At 30.0% G+C, this 22,924-nt stretch overlaps 1 protein-coding gene and 2 non-coding genes across 3 annotated transcripts; 1 reads left to right on the forward strand and 2 right to left on the reverse strand.

Annotated features, from left to right (window-relative positions):
• Positions 1–2,614: 2,614 nt before the first annotated feature.
• On the forward strand, positions 2,615–2,696 carry Trnal-uag. The gene has a single exon. It is a non-coding gene; the product is annotated as a tRNA-Leu (tRNA).
• Positions 2,697–3,764: 1,068 nt separating this feature from the next.
• On the reverse strand, positions 3,765–3,846 carry Trnal-aag. Its single transcript has one exon. It is a non-coding gene; the product is annotated as a tRNA-Leu (tRNA).
• Positions 3,847–5,280: 1,434 nt separating this feature from the next.
• LOC111622536 (complement factor B-like) lies at positions 5,281–21,168 on the reverse strand. Its single transcript, XM_023364939.1, has 19 exons — positions 21,032–21,168; positions 13,879–13,932; positions 13,533–13,763; positions 13,263–13,454; positions 12,950–13,123; positions 12,573–12,761; positions 11,059–11,238; positions 10,771–10,950; positions 10,490–10,666; positions 9,301–9,569; positions 9,089–9,221; positions 8,900–9,016; positions 8,620–8,826; positions 8,146–8,291; positions 7,779–7,890; positions 7,014–7,105; positions 6,768–6,954; positions 6,477–6,692; positions 5,281–6,330 (listed from the first exon to the last, which is right to left on the reverse strand). Exons 1-19 carry the CDS (start codon positions 21,045–21,047, stop codon positions 6,140–6,142), a joined length of 3,063 nt encoding a protein of 1,020 aa, XP_023220707.1. The 5' UTR covers positions 21,048–21,168; the 3' UTR covers positions 5,281–6,139.
• Between the last annotated feature and the right edge of the window lie 1,756 nt (positions 21,169–22,924).

The following is a 22,924-nucleotide window of genomic DNA, read 5'->3' on the forward strand; positions in this document are numbered from 1 at the left end:
CTCATTTATATCACCTATACTTCAGCGTACTTTGAATTAACATCATTAAACCAAACATTTTAACTTTGAGCAAATTCATTTTGTTCGATGGCGCAAGCACACCGACCAAGCAAAATGTCTTGCTGCACTCATTTTCGCTTATGCGCTGTAATCAACTGTTGCAATTTCAATATTGTATTTCAGTACCACGATGTGTTTCCACGAAGAAATGCGTGCAATTCTTATATGGCAATGGACGTGGTTGTGTCGGGAGGAATCATATAGAGTGTTTCTTTATATGATTCTTCCAGATCTTCGATTAAAACAGATAAAATACATAGAATTTAACTTCTCTGCATCTATTTCCCTAGTTTAGTTTGTTATAATCAATTACAGGAACAAATGTAAGCTATATGTGGAAAGCATCCAGTCAGCTACAAACGCCGAGGTAACGTTGGTTCATTGAACAAGGATCCAGCGTTTTCACATACTTTAGATTCGTACAACTTGTAACTAGTAATCGTATTCTGACCACTTACCTCGAATAAAAATATCTTAATGCCACTTCTCTCCAGTAAAAAAGTTTGGTTTATTCGTTTACCGCAACGCGACATGTGGATGAGTTGTCAAAGGAGGATGCCTCCTGTATAGAACTTTCTATGTAAATAGCCTTATTTAGGAGTTACAAGCGTAAAGAAAACTCGGAAAACTCCACGGGACTGGCCACGTGGAGTTTTTACCCTAAAATTAGGCTTTTTATCACTTCACGAAATATATTAATTAATAACAGAAAAGTTTTTAAAAAATATCATAATAGATGGCGCCATACACAATTTTAAATGTTGTTGCCAGGAAAGTTACGCAACTCGTTGCTGGATTTTTTTTATTTACGTAATCAGTTTTTTCGATTACGAGAGCGATTTGAACGGTATTTTGTAAAATTCTATTTTCTTTCTGTTTAAGTTTAAGAAACTTTAAAGCGCGTAATGCGCTTCAGCAACTAATAAACAGTTTATGCAAGGGAAAAGACAAGATCACACTTCTAGTTGTAAAATATTAGTAAGTTATGTTAATAGTTCAGATAAACGTTCAAAGATCTATTAGTGGTACCGGTACATGGTATTTCTGCACTGTGTAAAACACTAGAAAAAGTAGACACTTACAGAAAAATTCCAATTTCAAACATTTAAAAGCTATAAGGAATGAAACAAATAAAGAGTGGCAAGATAGTTAGTCGAACCAGTAGCGTAGCGTGGGTGTCAGCGGCCCGGGGCAAAGGAAAATTTCGCCACCCCCTTATTTAGGTATCTCAATTTAAAAAACTAAAATTCAGTTTTGTCACAGAATAAGTAATGAAAAATTCCGTGCTAGTGTTGCCACCTTTTTAAAATCGCTGCCCGGATGGCAGGTGAAGTTTGTTCGAACAGAAGTTCCTGACGCTTGCGTATGTCATTTTGCAATGCGAAGAATAATGTGCAGTGCATACCGGTTCAGTTAGCGATTAGGGAGAATTGGATAGGAGTAACGTAAGTAACCTAGATGACTTAGCTGTATTGGACATTGGAGGTGTATATGAATACGAATGATTCGTACAAGCAAAAACAAAAAAAGAAAAAGGTCAACAGGTTGTGCAGGATATTCCGGGATAAAATTACTAGTTCACCGGACGGTGAGTCGATTCCCGGACTGTCCGGGTGATAGCACTATCGTAGGCGCGACGCAAATATAGAATAGATTGGTTCAAATTTTTACATGATATTATTATTATTTATTGTGAAATTTTGCCGCTCCCTAAAAGGTAATTTTGCCACCTCCTAAAAAGTGCCGCCCGGGGCGAGCCGCCCCTGCCACTCCCACTACGCTACGCTACTGGATCGAACACCAATAAAGGATAATATACGTTCTGGCTCCTGACAAGTATTGAAGAACGAATAAAAGATTTACGATGGCTTTTAGTTGATTTTATAAGCAGCCAGTTATATACTGGACACTGCAACGGTAATGAGTACCTAAAAAGAATTGGCAGACGACAGACTGCAGCTTGTGACTGCGGTGAAGAACTGAATTTAAATCACCCATTCTTTGACTGCTACATATATGAGAGAGAAAGAACAGAACTTTTCTTACTATACCAGCAGTTCAGTAATACACCCAACCCAGACTTATATAATCTAATACGAAACAAAAATCTTACTCGGGGAACTTAAGACCTTTCCGAAGAAAATTCAAATGTTAAGGCTAGGAAGACAAGTTCCCTTTGCTAAATACCGACAAGTTGTCGGAATTGTATTGTAAAATATAAGGCAAAAATCTTGTATTAAATGTTTAATTGTTTTTTTCTATAGTTTTAGTTGTGTTTGTTAAAAAAGTTAATTTAATTTTCTGAAAGTTAAATAAAGTTCTCCTTGTAGTGCGATAGCAAAAGAAGGATGACCCTGATTCTCGAATAGGGAAAATAATGACCATCTAATGAAAAACATGTCAGCTGAGGTGATTATGCGCTAGTGTCGTTGGCCTGTTTAGCCTCACGTTGGCTGTTGTCTGCTGCCGACGGCACGTACCGGGTTTTAGGAGAAAGGCCGAAACCTTTTTGTCTTCTTCTTAATGACGTGGCATTTGCCAAAAACGATCAAGTGGTAGGGTGGCCGAGCGGTCTAAGGCGCTGGTTTTAGGCACCAGTCTCTTCGGAGGCGTGGGTTCGAATCCCACCCCTGCCAACCCGATTTTTGCGCATTTTTGAAACTCGAAGCTTTCTTTTTACCCTCCACCTTATTTCCATTAAAAATTTTTACGTTTATTTACGGTCATGTTTAACAAACGCTGATGCAAACCAGGGCTGCCGAGTCAGTAAAAAACAAACACTCGACTCCGGCAAAACTAAATACCAAGTCATTTTATGTGGGCGAGGCGCTCATAGGGGTACCCTACTCTGAACTCTGAAAGGAGCCTGGACTGTCTATCCAAATACTTTTATAGTTAGTATTTTTAATATTTAACATAATTAACATTTATTTGTATAAAAAGATTAATTTTTAACAAATATTTAATAAGAGGAGAAACGGGGCGATAAAATTCTACATCTACATATATTAGACAGCACTTAATTTCACCCTTCCAGAAGAGTTATTCCAATTAAAAGTTGTGCGATCTAGCTAGCTACTTCAGCCCCTTGTTCAGAAAAGAAAAATATGTACAGTACTCTGATCAATTAGTCTGGCTCATTCAGAAAAATTGTACTTATTTAGAATAGGGATAATAAAGGAATGATTCTAAAATATTCAAATTCAATTGGATCAAAATAATTTAACTACTAAACACAAATACTACAAAGAATACTACATATTTAATAAATTAAATTGATGCATTATGTATTTAAAATAAATGAATTATAACAAAATACAAAAAGATTTTTTAAAAATTAATAAATATATAACTATTTTACTTCTAAAGTTTAAATAAAAATAAACTAAAGTAAATTTAAAATGCGGGAGTCGGATTCGACACATTTTTTCCGACTCCGACTCCACAGCCTTGATGCAAACCGCGCGGAAACAGTTTGTCTGCAAACGTTACTATTATTTCAGTTTTCCACTGTAACGTGTAAAACTGGCAATCGCTTCAGAAATCTTTCCTATAATTTTAGATTTCTAAGCGCAAAATCGGATGTAGCGTCGATGCACGTATCGATTGCAATGTCATCGTTCTCCGTTCATCCGTTTCCGTACAAATCGACGATTTGATTTGCATACATTAATGCAAAAGTAGACGTAAAAGAACGCCTTAACTGGCAGGGGTGGGATTCGAACCCACGCCTCCGAAGAGACTGGTGCCTTAAACCAGCGCCTTAGACCGCTCGGCCACCCTACCGACTGCTTGCACTACTTACACTGTTACCAAAATTGTAATTGTCCATGCTGACTGACACTTCGAAAACACAAGGGATAAAGTTCTACAGTAACGAAGCCTTTTCCACAGAAATTGACTACGGGTAATTAATTTTCTGTGAGTATATATAGCCTCGGATTTGTTCCGTGCCGAGAGGTCTGTGGGACCACTGCAGACCCTTGACGTCGGTTTTTATTTTTATTTTATTTTATATATTATTATTATTTTTAAATATTTTGTGCGACGCAGGCCGCACAGAATACTACTGTGGGCCAGTGATTGTCCATTTAAAGCATGTATCAATAGTTTATTAAACTGTCTACTTGACTGAAATTTTGGAAAGTAAAATAATAGGAAATTTTCGTTCGTTGTCCACAGAAAGCAGTTTTCACTTAAATTAAGCAAGATAAAACATATATAAACAGTTTTATACATGATTTGCACGCTCTTCCAATAAACACTGGTGTCCGCTAGATGTAAGCTTCATTTAGATATCAATAATATTCATTAAACATAATATTTATCCCAGAAATGATATATACATCATTTCTGGGATAAATATTATGAATATACAAATGATATATATATATATATCATTTCTGAGATATGATTTTATCTTAATTTATATAAAACATAAACGTGCTTTATGTAAAGTACACCAGTAACGGAAAACAAAAAAATCCAGCAATGAGTTGCTTAACTTTCCTGGCATCATTCGATGGCGCCATCTGTTATGATATTTTATTTTAAAAACTTTTTATATTTTTAACTATTATAAAATGACAAAAAGCTTAATTTTGAGTGTAGGGATGAGTTTTAGAAAAAAAAAAATTGTAAATGCTCTTAAGGAGTAAAATCGTCATTAAGACCGACCCTGTTCGAGATATGACACACAACTCCCCTTTATCGCCCCACTCCTTCTACCTTTAATCACCCAATTTAATAGCATCAATTTCCCTAATAAGCTAATTTCCCTGCAAAATTTTCGACAAAAAAAAACAGGAGTTATTAATCTTCAAAGAGGGTGAACAAAATCGTGCTCCATACATACACACTCCCCACACATAAACATCCATAAATACAGAAAAATTCCCAAAAATCTTCGACATTTCAAGGTCCTCTGAGTCAAAATATGCTTAAATATTAAAATAATCATAACAAAACATAAGTAAAATATGTTAAAATTTTAATAACTTTTAAATTTACAGTAGATATCACGTTTATAACTTCTACAATTCATAATTTCATTTTTAAAAAAATTCGAAGTTTTGATAAAAATTCAGAATTATTGATTATACGATATTAAGAAGTTATAAAAAAAAATTTCTATTATGAATCTTGTGAGAACTGCCATTATAATTTCTATTTTAACACTTTTATAAAATATAATAAGGTATACACTGCATTAACTACATTTATTATTTCTCTTGCAATTGTTAAAAATCTGTACACAATATTTTATAAATATATATTAGATTAAATATATGCATTTTGAAACATGTTCACATTACATAAAATTACACTTTCGTAAATGTGAAATGTCGAGCAGCCGGATGTCCGAGAGGTTACTGCTATGGGGAATCCGGAAATGTATCTGAACGGGTGGAAAAACCCCAAAAATTTTTCGGAGGTGACCCGTTCCGGATATTTCGGACCCCATCCGTCACTAATTCATTAATTATTAAAATATTTTTTAAATGTTTCATATTAAAAAAAACACTTGAAAAATTGGAACAGGATGCTGTTTTCGTGATTCTAAGCAATAATACTCTTAAGTATCATTAATATTGTTAAATAACGTGAAATGAAATACGTTATTTATTTGATAATTCCAGAAATAATACAAATGATAAAAATTATAAACTGCAAACAAGTAGAAACACTCAATACACAAAATTCTCAATAATTATTGTGTCTTGCTTGATACGAACTAAAATACAGTAAACACCCCTATAAGCACTGTTGATAATTCCGTTTTATATGAATTCCATGTTGTACGAGTCACTTAGATTTTACAAATACTTGAGCCGTTCACAGCCCGGCACACGTATTTGTAAAATCTAAGTGACTCGTACAACACGGAATTATCAACAGTATTATAGGTGTGTCTACTGTACGCAATATTCGTTAGAATTGAAGAAATTGCGTTCATAAAGCACATTCAATAATAAACTAAAAATGTAGTTTTAGTAATTATGTTTTTGTCTTAATAAAAACGTTCTTTCATTTACAAACAAAATTTATAAATTTTTAAACAATAGTAGACTATAATCTATTATTGTATTGTTGAATCTATCCACTCTCTTAATCTTGCTACGTGAGTGTAGAAGCCGTACATTCCTTTTTGAGCACATCCTACACCCCAGCTAATAATACCTACTTGAGTCCAATATTTTTGACCTAAATCATTTTTCATTGGCTGCATTAAAGGCCCACCACTGTCACCTTTACATGTGTCATTTTTTCCTGAAAAAAAAAAGTATAAATGATGAAATTGTCATTTAATTTTTCAATAGATATTTTAATTCTATATTCTGGCCATTTTTATTTTTAAAACTCGCTACATTTACGCCACTATACTATACAATTTTAATACCGTAAGAAATATTTACCTTTTCCTGCTCCTGCACAAAACATGGTTTCCGTGAATTCATATTTGCCATTTAAACTATTCTTGCAAGTAATATCGTTTTGTATTGGCAATTCCACTCGTTTTAAATGTTTAACAGGCCTTAAATCTACGGTCGCACGTGTAGGTTTGTCATAACCCCAACCAATAGCAACTGCTCTCTCACCTTCTCGATAAAATTTTGAATTTTCGGGTAATTCTAAAGAAAAACAAGTAAGTTAAATTATAAAATAATAATAAAGATTATAAAGTATAATTATATAAGAAAACCTACTTGAATCCATTGGTGGTAAACAGATTGGTCGTACATACATATTAAATTCTGCTTCTCTGCTTAATTGAATCAATGCGATATCGTAGTGATGAGTCTTTTTATTGTAATCAGGATGAATAATATAATTTTCTATTCTTGTTTCTTGTAGATTAGAACGATTATTGACATTAAGCAAACCTGGAAAATTTCATTAAACGTCACGTAAAATTATATGTATGTAGTTCTGTAATTTCATTTCAAATGTTTAAATNGAGTCTTTTTATTGTAATCAGGATGAATAATATAATTTTCTATTCTTGTTTCTTGTAGATTAGAACGATTATTGACATTAAGCAAACCTGGAAAATTTCGTTAAACGTTACGTAAAATTATATGTATGTAGTTCTGTAATTTCATTTCAAATGTTTAAATATTAAGTTTTATTTTTATTCAATTGAATATAATCAAAATATCTGATGTGTTAGAATTATATGTTCATGTAAACGTTATAAAAAAATCCAGCAACGAGTTGAGTAACTTCTCCAGCGAAAAAAACACTAAGACACATTACCGCAAACTTAAATTTGTGTGTAGTGTAATCAGTTATGAGATTTTTATAAAAACTTTTTATATTATTATTATTATTATAAAATGATAAAAACCTTAATTTTTAGGGTAGAGTTGAGTTTTATAAAAATTGTAAATGCTAATAACAAGTAAATCCTTCATTAAGTTCAACTCCTCTCGAGATATGACATATGACCCCTCTCTTGACCTTTAACCACAAAAATTTAATAGCATCAATTTCCCTTATAAACGAGCTACCAAGCAAATTTCGTTTCTTAAACTTTAATGAACACTTTTGTTACTTTTTCATACTATGAAAGTATTTAAGAAATTTAAACCATTTAAAATGCAATATTTTTGCTTAGGTAAACTTTTGTCTATAGCTCTCTCTCATCAAATATAATTTATAAGATATAAGACACAATATAGAATTTAAAGCTTTTTAATAAAATTATTTATACTTACCTAACTTAATTATTATGTTTTCTTTTGGTATTAGATTTTTTTGTCGATCGTAGAAGCAATGAGCTGCTGACAGGACCCATAATTTGTCTATTAGAGAACCGCCGCAATGATGCTGTAATGAGAAAAATACATAATCGTAACGAATTTCTATAGTGAGAAAAAATATTTCCATAAGGGAAATCGGTGTTTTTGATCTTCATAACATTTGCTATGTTGTTATATTGTCAGATCCGGGATTTGACATTGTCACAACGTAGCAATAAGAAAATTACATACAGTTTCAAAAGGCAAATTAACAGGAATTTGATTTAACACTATAATTATTAATTAGTTCTAGAATAAATAAAATTTTATATTAAATACTTGCCTCAGATTTCCTAGAATCTGCATCCACTAAATTTAGTGATGCCATCCAGGGCCAAGGATTTACGGCTTTTCTTCCACCCACTGCTCGTCCGAGATCCTTTTTACTATTTTCTATAACACTTTTCTGAATTCCGCATGTAGAATAATCTGAAACATTTCAAATTATTTACTGATACCGTAATGTATATATAAAAGTACAGGCTACTTATTCTTGTCTATTATATTAATTCAATTCAAAAAATATTAAGAATATATTTATTCTTCAAAAGACAGAGATGATTTTCTAGTTTTATAGCCAGAATTCCGTCTTAAATATTTTCACAATGAATTTTATTTAAATTTGAAACAAAATATTAGGGTACATGGTGTATAATGTTTCAAGGGATGAAATAGTCCTCATTGGTTTCAAGCTTTACAACTAGGAAATTAGTTAATTACATTGATTCTAATAACTTATAAAGAAAACCACTCTTACCAACAGAGCCATTAATGAGCTGTTGCACTAACCAACCCATAGTATCATAAGAATCTAAGATAAAGATATGTTCTTCTCTAGTAGAAGCTATATCATACAATGTCTTCATATTTCTATCTCCAGTTATCGCAATACAATATAATTCCACGCCACTGTTTTTCAAACTTTCGGCATCTTTCATTGGGTCTCCCTCCATATTAGCCTTACCTGAAATTTACAACACAAAATTCAATTAATTCAAATTGGTTTACGGTATATAAAATAATAGAAAGAATATCACCATCTGTCATTAAAAATGCTATTGGCTTTTGTTCTCCTCCTAAACTTGCTTCTGTCAAAGGAATCATTTGTTCATGTAAGAGATGAAGAGCCAATCTAGTAGCGGTTCCTCTTCCTTCTAAAGTAAAAATATTTATAAATCATTAAATTAATTATCCAATATATAAAATTAATCTGTAATTATACTTACTTGAAAATTTTATTTCGTCTAATGCCTGAATTACTTCTTCAGTAGTCGAATAAACCATTGGGTAGAATACAATATCAGCTGTATCACTGAAAGTCATTACTCCCACTCTACTTCCATCTTTACTAACTCCAATCTAAATATTATAATGCAAATATATAATATAATGCAAATAAAAATAATTTAAAAATTATTTTTAGAAATGATTTATTTACTTTTTCGATTAATAATTTAGCAAAATTAATGCTTATTTGAAAGTTTTCGCTGCCAATACTTCCAGACATGTCGAAAATAAAATAAAATATCAAACGATGAGGATGATTAAAATTAATAGCTCGAGAAAGTGCATCAGAATCATTGCCATTTTGTGCCAAAATTTCTTCTTCGTATTTTTTCAAACGAGTTTCTTGTTCCTTTTTTTCGACAAATATTAATTCTTCCAAACGGACACTAATAGATTCTTTCTGGTCGAAATCGTTCTCATCTGTAATAGAAATATTTTCTCATTTCTTAATTTTAAATGTTAAAGATTACATTTGAAAAATTAAAAAATATCAACTATAAATTATTTTTCTTACGTATTAAATACTTTCAATATTACGAAATACAAAAATCTGTTTCGTGTAATAAATTATTTTAGATAAATAAGATTTATTACATTGTAATTTTCCCAACGTTTCATATACATCCCAACGATCATCATCATATTATATAGGATTTATTAGGAAGAAGGATATTCAAACAATTATGGAAGATGATTCCTCAAGAAGAGGAATAAAATTTCGTACAATCGTTTATTTTGTATTTAATAGATGGATTTTATTTTATTTAAATTTAAAAATAATTGAAAATTTCTGATGATAAATACACTCATATTTTATTCTTATATCATCTGAAATTTTCAATGAATATTGAGAATTGTAATTTTCAATTTTACGACTCAAAGCAATGTAAGTTACGGATCAAATCAAGCTTGACTGCTAATATATTACGAATAAATTCCCTGATGTTTCTTTAGTAATTTTTAAAATCAATTAGCTAAATGGAAACAATATCCAATTAATATTGTCCCTTCTTTATTCCCAACTTATTTCCCCCTTAATTTTTAACGACTGTGCACTAGGTGAGATTTTCCGTTTTCTTATTACACATATCTTCGCTTCTTTCAAATTCTCTATCATAAAATAATCTTACACTCTATTAATAGTATATTGTTAATTGGTAGGTGACACAGAAGAGAGTTGTGCTTACAGAAACACCGAGTTCAAATTTGATACTGCTCTCTTTCCGAGAAACCCTTTTAAAGTGGAAGAATTCAACAAGAACAGAATGAAACAAAAAGCAGTATTGGTTATATAACAGAAACGTGTTCCTGTTTTTACAATAGCTAAAAATATTTTTTACCTAAGCACGTAACATCGGATCCGGACCATTCTCCGTTGTTTTGGCATATCCTTCTTTTGGAACCGATTAATTGTTTGCCAGATTGGCATTCAAATTCTACCACGTCTCCAACTTTGTAGTAACCTTTACCAATTTTCATTCCATTTATGGGAGTACCGGGATTAGGACAGTCATTTTCTGAAATAATTAATCTAATTTGCTTAACTTACAAACTTAGAGAAATAAATATTTTATCTTTATTTATAAGAACATATTGCATATAGTAATGCCCTATTATTTACCTTTAGAATCACATCTAGCTAGTTCTCCACTCCATTTTCCATTAGGCATACATTCTCTCCTGGCAGAACCAAGTAATTGATATCCAGAATTGCATCCAAATTCTATTACATCTCCTATGTTGTAAGAATCTCCCGTCTTCCACCCACCTTCGGGTGATAAAGGATCGGGACATTGTATCTCTAGAAAGATACGGTTAGAATAAAAATTCTATATAATACAGTAGTTATATTCCGAAAAGTGTCGTGTTTTACGAATCTTTAACCATTTAATATTATAATTTGACTTACTTCGACATGTGGGAGATTGATTGGTCCAACCGTTTTCGCCGCAGGAAGTCCAGCTATTTCCAATTAGCAAATATCCTTCTTTACAACCAAAACTCACTTCGAATTCGTACAGGAAAACAGTTTCATTTGTTTGGTGAATAAATCCATTTTCTGGTATGTTTGGAAGATCGCATTCGATTTCTAATTATCATCTTTCATTTAAACATGATCGTGTAGGAAATTATGATAATTAATTTCAGTTTACTATTACAGTCACTAATACATTAACACGATTTCATTAATTAATTACAAAATTATTTAAATTAATAACAGTTAAAGGATAATGTCAACAACTATGATATTTTCCTATGTATTTTTTGTTCGTATATTGTAAAAAATGATGGAACTTCGGTATTTTCAGCCTGTCTTCATTATTTCCAATTGAAATTTTCCAGTCAATCAAAAGCATAATTTTAATATTTTATTATAAATTTTAATTATTTTATATTGTGTTTAGAAGAAAAATGCACTTTACTAGCCTTAAGACTAAATATTATGATAATATATTATTTAAATTATTTGAAAAAAAAGAGATTTTATCCCTTTTCCTATAACATTAATATCAAATACTTGTTCTACCTGTTCGTCAAACATGATTAGTTATACTTACAATATCAATACTATAACTTAGCCCAATGACAATACCAATGACAGCTTTATTTGAAACGGACTATGCCATCGGTTTGCTTATCCAGCTATATTAAAGTCACTTTACTGGGCAGCACGTCCATTAATACAGTTTACATCAAGGATTGATGTATTTTCTGCATTATATATAGGCCTATCTTTAATAAAAACAAAACCAAAATAAAAATCATTATATACAATAATGATAACCTCTAGACATCACATCATTTCAACAAATTTTATCTCTACGCAAATATTTTGTAACGTGCAGAAGATATCTGCATATCTTATAAATTAAACCATCGGCATTAGAAGTCTTTCTAGTTTTAAATCTAATTATTGCATACAACTCTCAGCTTTTTGATCAATTCAATTAATTAAATTAATTATTTTAATAATAAGATGTTCAATTCTTTGATATACTATTTATTTTGATGTAGATAGTATAATTTTTTAAAATCAATAACTTTAAATAGTCAGATCAAGGCTTTATCAAGAGTTGTGGGCTATTACTTAAAGATTAATTAAACTGCAAAATTTCAATGTAAACTGAACCTGCTTAATATTAATTAAAATAAAATTAACTGTGAAATAAGTTATAAAAGGCTCAATTCAATCACTTCTAACGAACTACACTAAACTACTAAACGGCCATTGATTGATTTTTCTAATTGTTGTAGCATTTATACTACTTAAATTACTTTTTTACTAATGGTTAAATTCACAATCCACATCCTGAAATGCTACAATATATTATATATTTTAAATAATTATCCGATTATATTTATCAAACAAAATGTAAGCATAATTAAATAAATCTTTTAGTATATGTTATGCAGCTAAATTACCTATACAAATAGGAAATTCGTCATCCCAATTTCCGTCTTCACAGAACAAAATATCGCTTCCGTTACTGATTCTATATCCTTCTTCGCATTCAATAGTTATCTGATCGTCGATTTGATAAAAGTCTCCCGATTTCTCTCCAACAATTTTTCCATGCGGAATTTCTTCGGGAACTGGGCAAAATACTTCGGCTAAAAATATATTTATTTCAAAATAAATACATGAAAATAATTCGAAAAAATCAAAGAAAACAAAATAATTATCAATTTTTTTTTTGTTTTACTTTTATATTGCAGCACGAAAAAAGATGATAACATCATTTTAATATGAAATTCTAAATTAATATTGTTTACAAAATATTATAATGACTAGAACTTACGTTGGCAAAGCGGTCGTTCGTTGCTCCAGACTTCAGACAAACATTCAATTGTTTTCTCTCCTATAAGACTAAAACCGGGTTTGCATTCGTAATCAATAACACTCCCTTTATTACAACATTCTCCATAATAATATCCATCAGAAGAAACGCCGGGATGTTCACATTTTGGTATGACTGTTGACACAGAATCGGAAAATTGAATCAATATCCTAACATTTCCATATATATATATATATATTAATAATTTACGTTTACAATTATGATCTTATTTCTATTTAATTGAAATATTAAAATAATCTCCGCGGTAATTCACCTGTACAACTCGGTACTTCTCCATCCCAAATCAAATCAGAACCGTTTTTAATGCAAATTAATTCATCTCCGTTCATTTCATATCCGATGTCACATTGATAATTTATTCGGGTTCCGATTGTAAAATATCTCGTATTCAATGGTATAAGAGCTTCTGCGTGTTCAACAATGGGTGGAGAGTGACAGGATTTAACTATAAAAAACAATATTTTTTTGAGTGAAGCATCTTGTTTTTCTTTGTATGCTTAGATTATTTTAAGCAATAACTCACCAATACATTCTGGCAATGGAGGAACCCAATTGCCAAGTATGCAAATGCTCTTTTCTTTTCCTTTTAATTCAAACTTGCTTTTACATCGAAATTTCAAAATTGTTTCTTCAGGAACTACTTCAATGTTTGGTGGGAATCGAGGAAAATATTTTCCATATTGAAAATTTTTTGGCAAAAGGCAACAATCGTGACATTCATTAAGCAATTCTTCGTTAATATCGGTACTTAAGACTAAAATTTAAATAATTTCATATCAGTATATAAATCTATGTATATATAATTCATCATTAAAGTTTGTTTTGTTTCAATAATTATTATATAAATAAATAAAAAGATGAATTTTTACCTTTCGCACTTGTAAGAAATATTGTTAAAATCCATAACCAATTTCTCATTTTGTCTGTAAATAAAATTTTAACAATACTTTATGTACGGTATCTATAAACGTATTTATAAATACATCATAATAGGTAGCTATCAAAAGAAAAATTATAATTTATTAATGAATATATGAATATTAAAATGTATTAATAACTGTAAAATATGTACAAATTGAAAATTACATAATTTTAATTATATTTTCTTCCTATTCTGCTTTCTCTGATTTTATATGGGTTTGTTAATTATACTTTTTTCATTGTATTATTTATGTATTACATATTATTTTGTTGACAAATTACATTTTGAACATTCTTTTTTAAGTCTAAGTTAGTAATTATTTAGTTTTAAATTTGACTAGTACAAGAACTTGTCTATTATATTTTATACTGTAATTCATACACAGTAACAAATACCAGGGCCATCGAAAGCATGGTATGGGACCCGGAGTAGAGAAGGATGCCTGCCCGTTAGCAACAAGGGCAAAGGCCCTTGTTGCTAACTTAGGCCAAATTACTAATATTATTAATTAGAAACGACTAAGGACTTAAATAGATATGGGGCCAATAAGACCCTCTTCAAGAGAAGATTGTCGAAAATTTCCGACAATAAGCAGTGTTTTTGCGGAAAAATGAAATTGTTTGGTGTCTTGTATCCTTCTACTAAAAGAAACAAACTACTGGATAAAGTACATTGTTTAATTGATAACTTATGAAACTTTATATTAATTTTTAATAATATTTTATCGATTTATAACATGAATACATTGTAAATTATTAACAGAATGTTATTTCTGTTAATAAAGCTGGCAAGACTTCAAGCAAGACTTCCTCGGCACTAATAATTTTATAAAGTTACGTGAACGCCTTATGTTCTGAGATTTTATTTTAAAATAATCTTTATATATTATAATAAAAAAGGAAAAAGTCTTATTTTGAATATATGGATGAGTTTTTTTTAATTATAAATGCCAATAATGAGCAAAACTTTCATTACGTTTGATTCCATTCCAGATATGACACGATCCCCACCCCATGAATCTTTAACCACCAAAATTTTATAGCATCAATGCACCATATATAAAAATAAACCTAATAAGTTTCAAAATTTTTGGTTCCTTCAGTTCTGAGATATAATACAAAATAAACGCTCCATCCACACACAATTTTTTAAGAAATTTTTTTTACATTTTTGGGTTCCTGGAATGTCGAGAAATGCAAAAAATTGAGATGTCAAAATTCGACAGATCAGCAATGCTATCTATAAACTGTATATAAAAGTTCAAAATATATAAATGTATGTGTGCTTGTATATATATTTGTTAGGCAAAGATTCAGAAAGAATGATCTGTTGAAGTAAAGACTACTTCGTCATCTTAAAAACTTTTTTCGTCCATGTTTAAAACTTTTAATTCTACAGTTTATTATATAATTTTTGTAAAGAATATTCATTTCAAAATTGAACCAAAAAAGTTGCGTTTTATATTTCACTGTTAAATAAATATATAAAGGCAATCGGATCTAAAAACAATATTTATACAATGTAGCTTGATTGCTCAGATCTTATAAAGCAACATTCTAAAAATAACTAACTTGTTGACTTTGCTACTTAGCATTATGCCATCACCATTCTGGCTCGTTTTAATTATTAGCCTACAGTTAGATCTATGCAAAATTGCTAGATGTGTTACTTTCTATCATTATTTGCCTTTATACATTGAATAAATTATATTAAAGTGTAGAAATAAACGATCAATAAACCCAGGACAAATCACTGATAGTAACACTTAAATAGAATGAGTTTCCTATAAAAGACCTCCGTCTAGCACAGGGCTTCTTAAACTATGGGTCGCAACCCCATTTGGGGTCGCTTAGCGAAATCTTGGGGTCGCGAGATTTTAATGAAAAATATTGAAAATAATTTGTGAGAGTTTGAAAATGGCAAGCTTTGTGTCATAGGTTTCGTGAGTTGCTCTTTGTGTCACTTCTGGTGCAGGGAGACAATGATTCAGTAACACTGATTATAGTGTGAACTAGTGCAGTGTTGTCGCTTTTCAGTGTATTCAGTTGTCTCTGTTCCAAGGTAATCAGGGCTGTGGAGTCGGAGTCAGAGTCGTCAAAAAATCCGCCGACTCCGACTCCTTTTTACTTACCAACTTGTTATGTATATAAAACGGAAAAGTATTGGAATCGTGTCAAATTTGACCCTCCAAGTTTTTTTTTTGCAAATCTACACGTTTGGAGAACTCCCGAACCCCTCAAAAAAGTCAATAAAGGGGAANTTAACTCAAGCATTTTTATGGTCAAACAATCTCTTAATTGTTATACTCGTATCAGTATTAACAGGTTTTAAAAATATATTTAATGAATTAAATGTTAAAAATTAAAAGATATGTTAATAAACTTGTTTCTTAATTTATATTACAGAAATATTTAGAAGAAAAGTTAGCGTTAGATGTAGCAAATTTGATAAATGTAAAATGGCAAAAGTGGAGACGATTTTTTCATTCTACTGTATATTTATCTTATTCGGAAAAGGAAAATTTAGTAGTGTTAAAGGAAAATTGTGTTTTTTAAATAATTAAGACAATTATTGTATAAACAAATTAGAATGTGAATAAAATAGGAAAGGAATAACTATGGAAATAAAAAACAAAGATGCAAGTAGATATGATGAAAATATTTAGGTGTAGCCTATATGTAGAATAACATTGAAAGACAGATTACTTTTAACGAGAAATGTAGTTTAGGTGAGATATATACAGTATTTGCAGTAAATTAAAAGAAGATATTCTTAAATATTAGATCATATTATAAGGGGTCATGAAACAGAGTTTCTACAGAGCATATGAAACTTGGATGTATGGTTTAATAATGGTACGAGTATGACAAATAAATTATGATTGATATTAAATTGAGGGTAATTGGAAGAATTATAAGTTATGGCAGAGAAAGAGAAGAAACTAATTAACAGTAGGATAGGTAGGAAACTGTAAGAACAAAACCCGACCTCATATATTACTTGAAACAAGGAAACGATGAAAATGATGATGATACAGTATTATATTTATGCTTAATTTAGTAATGAATATTGCAGTTCTAAGCAATGTTTAAAAATAATAAAAAAAGATGTTATATTAAGTTTATTTTGATAAATTTGTGTAATTATATTGTCAAAAATTAATTTAGTTTTCCCTTTTTCTGATAAATTTTAAATTTTATACAATCAATGAAAATTTGTATAGCCTATATCTTTATTTTATATTTTTTGGGTCGCGAAAAAAATCACAATCATAAATGGGGTCGTGAATAAAAAAAGTTTAAGAAGCCCTGGTCTAGCAGATCGTCCACGTGTCGAGTTGACGTCTATGAATTAAACAAAACGGCAAGTGATCACTTTCTTTGTTACAATTTCGCATTTAATAACTTTTATACTGGTAATAACGGTGTTTTCATTTTGTAGCCATTCTATACGTAAATCCGACTCTGTGATTAGACGATTATCAATGAAAAAATATTGCTCTATATTGTTTTTATTGACCTGTGTAGTATAAATATGTCGTAGTAAACATTTCACCAAGATGTAGTAATTTTTCTGCTTCTAACCTGTCTTTCCAGTCAAAGAACTCTGTGTGTTGAGAATTGTAGAAATATGCTGAATGAGCCGAGGATTGCTGACTTTGACCTATGTAGACAACGGATAAATATTTTTCCTGTACATCTATCGATGTATGATCTTTATAAGGTAATAAAAAAGCAGAAATTTAAACTGCATTTAGTAAGTTTGTGCCATTAGTAGGCGTACCCAAAAGCGAAAATGAAGTTAACTTCTGAGAAGCTGCTCGATCCGGAATAAACGTTATAATTTCATTTTTATAATAAAGTTAAAATAAATTAAATATATAAAAATTAACAAGAATAAAATCAATTTAACACGAAGATTACAATAGTTCCTCAGTATGATTTTTGGTGTCTTTGAACGTGGTTGTCTCCTTTCGTGTTTCCTCTAATAAGTTTATTTTTATTAGTAAAATACTATAATTAATTAATTAAAATATCATATTTTCAATTAATAATTAAATCAATAATAGTTAGTAAATGTAAAACGAGTCGGATTATAATTAACGTAAGTGGTATTAGTGTATACAATTTTATATGTGACCTCGGGAACCTCAGGAACCTCAAGATATGTTCAGCTTATGTTAAAATCGCTAAATATTCTAATAAAGTTATAATACCATATTATATTTTGATTTATCTATAAATATTAGATTCAGATAATCATGTAGAAAATAATGTTTAAATTAATTAACACGCGATATAAAGACATCATTATTATCAGTAAACAAGAAGACATAGTCACTTATCAATAGTGAGATAACCTACGGTCAAGTTTGCATCATAGCGTATCTAATATTATGGCTAGAAGACATTCATAAATTATTAAGAACGAAATAATTCTTGTTTCTTAGAAGTATGATGATGAGTGTCATTAGTATATTTTCTAATAAATAATAATAAAATTTAGTATTATTCAACAACGTAAACAAAGAATACGAATAGTGTAGTGACAATATCAATCCACAGTTAATTTTAGTAAAATAAATTCAAAACATATGTATAAGATGTCAACATTTTTGCAATAAAGTTATAAAATTGTGCAAATCTTAAGATGTCCTCTGAGATTATTAAAATTACTTATGGATGTTATCTGTGTGTAGGCTATAAAATGTTATTATGTTATAAGAAACTATTACTAACATCAGCAAACAACATTAATAATAGAAATAACAATTGGCCCAGCTCTGAGGCGATAAAGGCACAATCCCTCTGGGACTCATCAGTAGCCGAGAGGATACTGATGGACCCCACAGTGGAACACTGGTCGTGGGTTCATTCTTCACCAACGAACTAACCATGGTTTTCCTGGTTTTTTCACGTTAGTAACACCTAAATAGGGGCCAATTTCTCAAAAAAAAGAAAAAAAAAAGACCTCCCGGGAGGCAGATCATCCATGTGTCGCGTTACCATATACGAATAAACCAAACCCTACCGCCTGGGAGAACAGCTTAAAACCCAAATTTCTATATGTAGCTTCACTCGAATAAGCTTAATTCCAACCCTCATTATCCGAACGTCTATATTGAATATTAATTTGTGGGAATCAATCTTATTAACTCAAGCATTTTTATGGTCAAACAATCTCTTAATTGTTATACTCGTATCAGTATTAACAGGTTTTAAAAATATATTTAATGAATTAAATGTTAAAAATTAAAAGATATGTTAATAAACTTGTTTCTTAATTTATATTACAGAAATATTTAGAAGAAAAGTTAGCGTTAGATGTAGCAAATTTGATAAATGTAAAATGGCAAAAGTGGAGACGATTTTTTCATTCTACTGTATATTTATCTTATTCGGAAAAGGAAAATTTAGTAGTGTTAAAGGAAAATTGTGTTTTTTAAATAATTAAGACAATTATTGTATAAACAAATTAGAATGTGAATAAAATAGGAAAGGAATAACTATGGAAATAAAAAACAAAGATGCAAGTAGATATGATGAAAATATTTAGGTGTAGCCTATATGTAGAATAACATTGAAAGACAGATTACTTTTAACGAGAAATGTAGTTTAGGTGAGATATATACAGTATTTGCAGTAAATTAAAAGAAGATATTCTTAAATATTAGATCATATTATAAGGGGTCATGAAACAGAGTTTCTACAGAGCATATGAAACTTGGATGTATGGTTTAATAATGGTACGAGTATGACAAAGAAATTATGATTGATATTAAATTGAGGGTAATTGGAAGAATTATAAGTTATGGCAGAGAAAGAGAAGAAACTAATTAACAGTAGGATAGGTAGGAAACTGTAAGAACAAAACCCGACCTCATATATTACTTGAAACAAGGAAACGATGAAAATGATGATGATACAGTATTATATTTATGCTTAATTTAGTAATGAATATTGCAGTTCTAAGCAATGTTTAAAAATAATAAAAAAAGATGTTATATTAAGTTTATTTTGATAAATTTGTGTAATTATATTGTCAAAAATTAATTTAGTTTTCCCTTTTTCTGATAAATTTTAAATTTTATACAATCAATGAATTTTGATTTCAATATTTTTGTTCTATAAATTATTGACGGAATGTTAAAAACTGATTTAAAAATAACAGGAATAAATTAGATTCACTTAACTTTAAAATGTATAAATTAGATCTATAAAAGAAAATTGAATCACTTAGTCAATTGAACTATTCAGCAATGATGGGACGAAATGTAAAATCAAATTTAATCCTTTGTTTTTTTTTTTATTGATAGCCCTATTCGGAGTTTATTCTTTATCCTTTATTATAAGTTATCTAATACCACTGTGAATCAAGTTCTGCGCCTCATAAGAGCAAACTTGCCGGCCGTATAACTCTCACTATGCCATATTTTTTGCCAATTTAAACAACTGTTTATTAATGTTTTAAAATAATCTATAGATAATTGAAAATCTATTCGTCACTTATTTTTTCCATGTCCATCATGGGTTCGAACGGGTCCGTAATAGGTGTTCCCGAACGATGAAGGATCTATGAAAGATGTCTAGAAAATTGCTCACCCGAGCCAGTTTCGGATCCCCCAAAGAGATATGCTAATTCCTTAATCGCATTCCTACCATTAGTTCGAACGTTTTTCCGCTATTTTGTTTGTTCATATTTATCAATTTGTAATCTAATTTGTCTTTTTTCTATTGTGACTCATTGCTAAATTATCGTGTTTGTAAACAAACCAGCTTCTTCGCTTTTTTTTATTTGTGTCATATTCGACTGCAGCATCCTAGTAGTTCATCGCTAGTAATAGTTTTATCGATGAGCACTACGACCTTATTATTTATAAAAATACAAAAACTTGCGGTAAGATAAAATACAAGGAGTATATTTCTATTAAAAAACAGCCTGCTCGATTCACGTTCGGCACAAATTTCACTCTTCTATCTCATCGTTTAAATCCTCTCTTCATATTCATATTCAAATTAAACTTAATTTATTTCACATATAAATATTATTATATAATTTAATCTAAATTGAATTTGTATTAATTATAAATGAATACTCACTCAGAATGATTTTCATTTTTCTAAATTTGAAGATCGACTAAAAAAATCTGGACTTTGTAGAGCTTGTATATTAATTAAATGTATTCCCTGATTGTAATCACTACTCAGAAATAATTATTTATATTAATTCGTTTAAAAATCATTTTATTCCTAGTATAAACTATTAATGAATTATCCAAAACGTCATTTCCATGTTTTGTTATTGGTCGAGATCTTAAAACTTTTTTTTTTTTTTAAACTTTATCACGTGTCTTAGATAGAAAATCAAGAGTTCAAGGTACATAATTGCTAAATCTGAATCTGTACACTGTCGTATACAACAAATATTTATTTCTGTAATGTATTCAACTAATATAAAATTTCTAAATTATTATAATATATTTATTAATTAAAAAAATAAAAATTTAGTACCTTAAATTATGTTTAAATACATGACTTATGTAACGTATTAATTACGTACTGTAGTACTTCCTTCGAATTTCCAGATGGGAAATTCGTAGGAAGTACGTAATTAATACGTAGTTTAAAGTTTCATATTGCTGTTTACATTTCGAATTCTACTTTTTATATAATCGTATACAATTTTTTTTAAATGAATTTCTTGTAATTTTAATGTTTAGAATATTAGAAAAATTCGAATAATGGATAATTTTATTTCGTCAAATGTTACGTTTTGAATTTTATTTTTACTTTTTTTTTTTCTTGGGAGGAAGGGAAACGTTGTAAATTGTGATAATTGGTTACAATGAACATCTCTTAAAAATGATTATTTACACAATTTGTTAGATGCTTGTTCAGTTCATTGTTATAGAGTAGGCCTGTATATACAGTAGACTACAATAGTAATATGTGAAAATGAAGGTGTGATCTGTCGTAAATTTCGTGTGTAAGTTTTTAACAGATTTTGACAAATATATAACTACTCTGTTAGTGGTAATCCCTTCTCGAAAAGCGATATCGGCGATGGTACTATTGCTATTAGAGATGAAGTCGTACTTTATTTAGACTATTACTTTCTTTTATTTATCTTTAGTTCCTATTTCACAATTATTTTCGTTTTCTATACGTCACAGTTAGCTCGTTTTTTGATCATAAACTTTAAACACACAGTTTAATAGTGAGAGAGTAATGAGAGAGAAATATACTCTTATAATTATTAATTCTGTGTTTCTTCTCATTACTGTGTGTTCGAGAAAATATATATATTGAAATCAGTTTCAAACACTTTTTATACATAAAGAATTCTCGGGAAATTCACTTCTTACTTGGAAACACGAGTTTCGGGAAAAGAATTCGCGGAATGACACAGTACAGTACCTGCACGAATGTCATGCATGCCATCTCCTTAATTTGTCATGCCAAATTAAGCACGTGGTTTCAAATTTTTGTAGACAATGGATTCTAACAGTAAAATAAACTACTAATTTCGAGACAATATTATAAAACTTAGTTGTAAAATATAAAAGTATTTTAGAAAAGTTTAAAATATCAAGTAATACTTATAGAGAGAAATAGGGCTGTGGAGTCGCATAAAAATCTACCGACTCCAACTCCGACTCCGACTCCGACCAGGGGCGGACTTGTTAACCGAAAGAGACAAGGAAATTCTGATGTCATCACGTGACCTCAGAATAAAAGATTCAATAAATAGAGTTCTAATAAAGATAGAACGTAGAAACTTTTTATTCCAAAGCTAAAAGACTCCTCTTAGTAATCTAAATATATAAAATTGCTTGTCCTGACTGACTGAATGACTCACTCATTCACTCACTGATTCATCATCGCCCAGAGCAAACCGCTGGACCTAGAGAGATGAAATTTGGTACACAGTTAGGGTACGTCATTAAAACGCACACTAAGAAGGGATTTTTCGAAATTCCCAAGTGGGGGGAG

This window comes from Centruroides sculpturatus, unplaced genomic scaffold (assembly GCF_000671375.1).
Source record: "Centruroides sculpturatus isolate CEXI.00-Female unplaced genomic scaffold, Cexi_2.0 scaffold345, whole genome shotgun sequence".
Taxonomy (NCBI): domain Eukaryota; kingdom Metazoa; phylum Arthropoda; class Arachnida; order Scorpiones; family Buthidae; genus Centruroides; species Centruroides sculpturatus.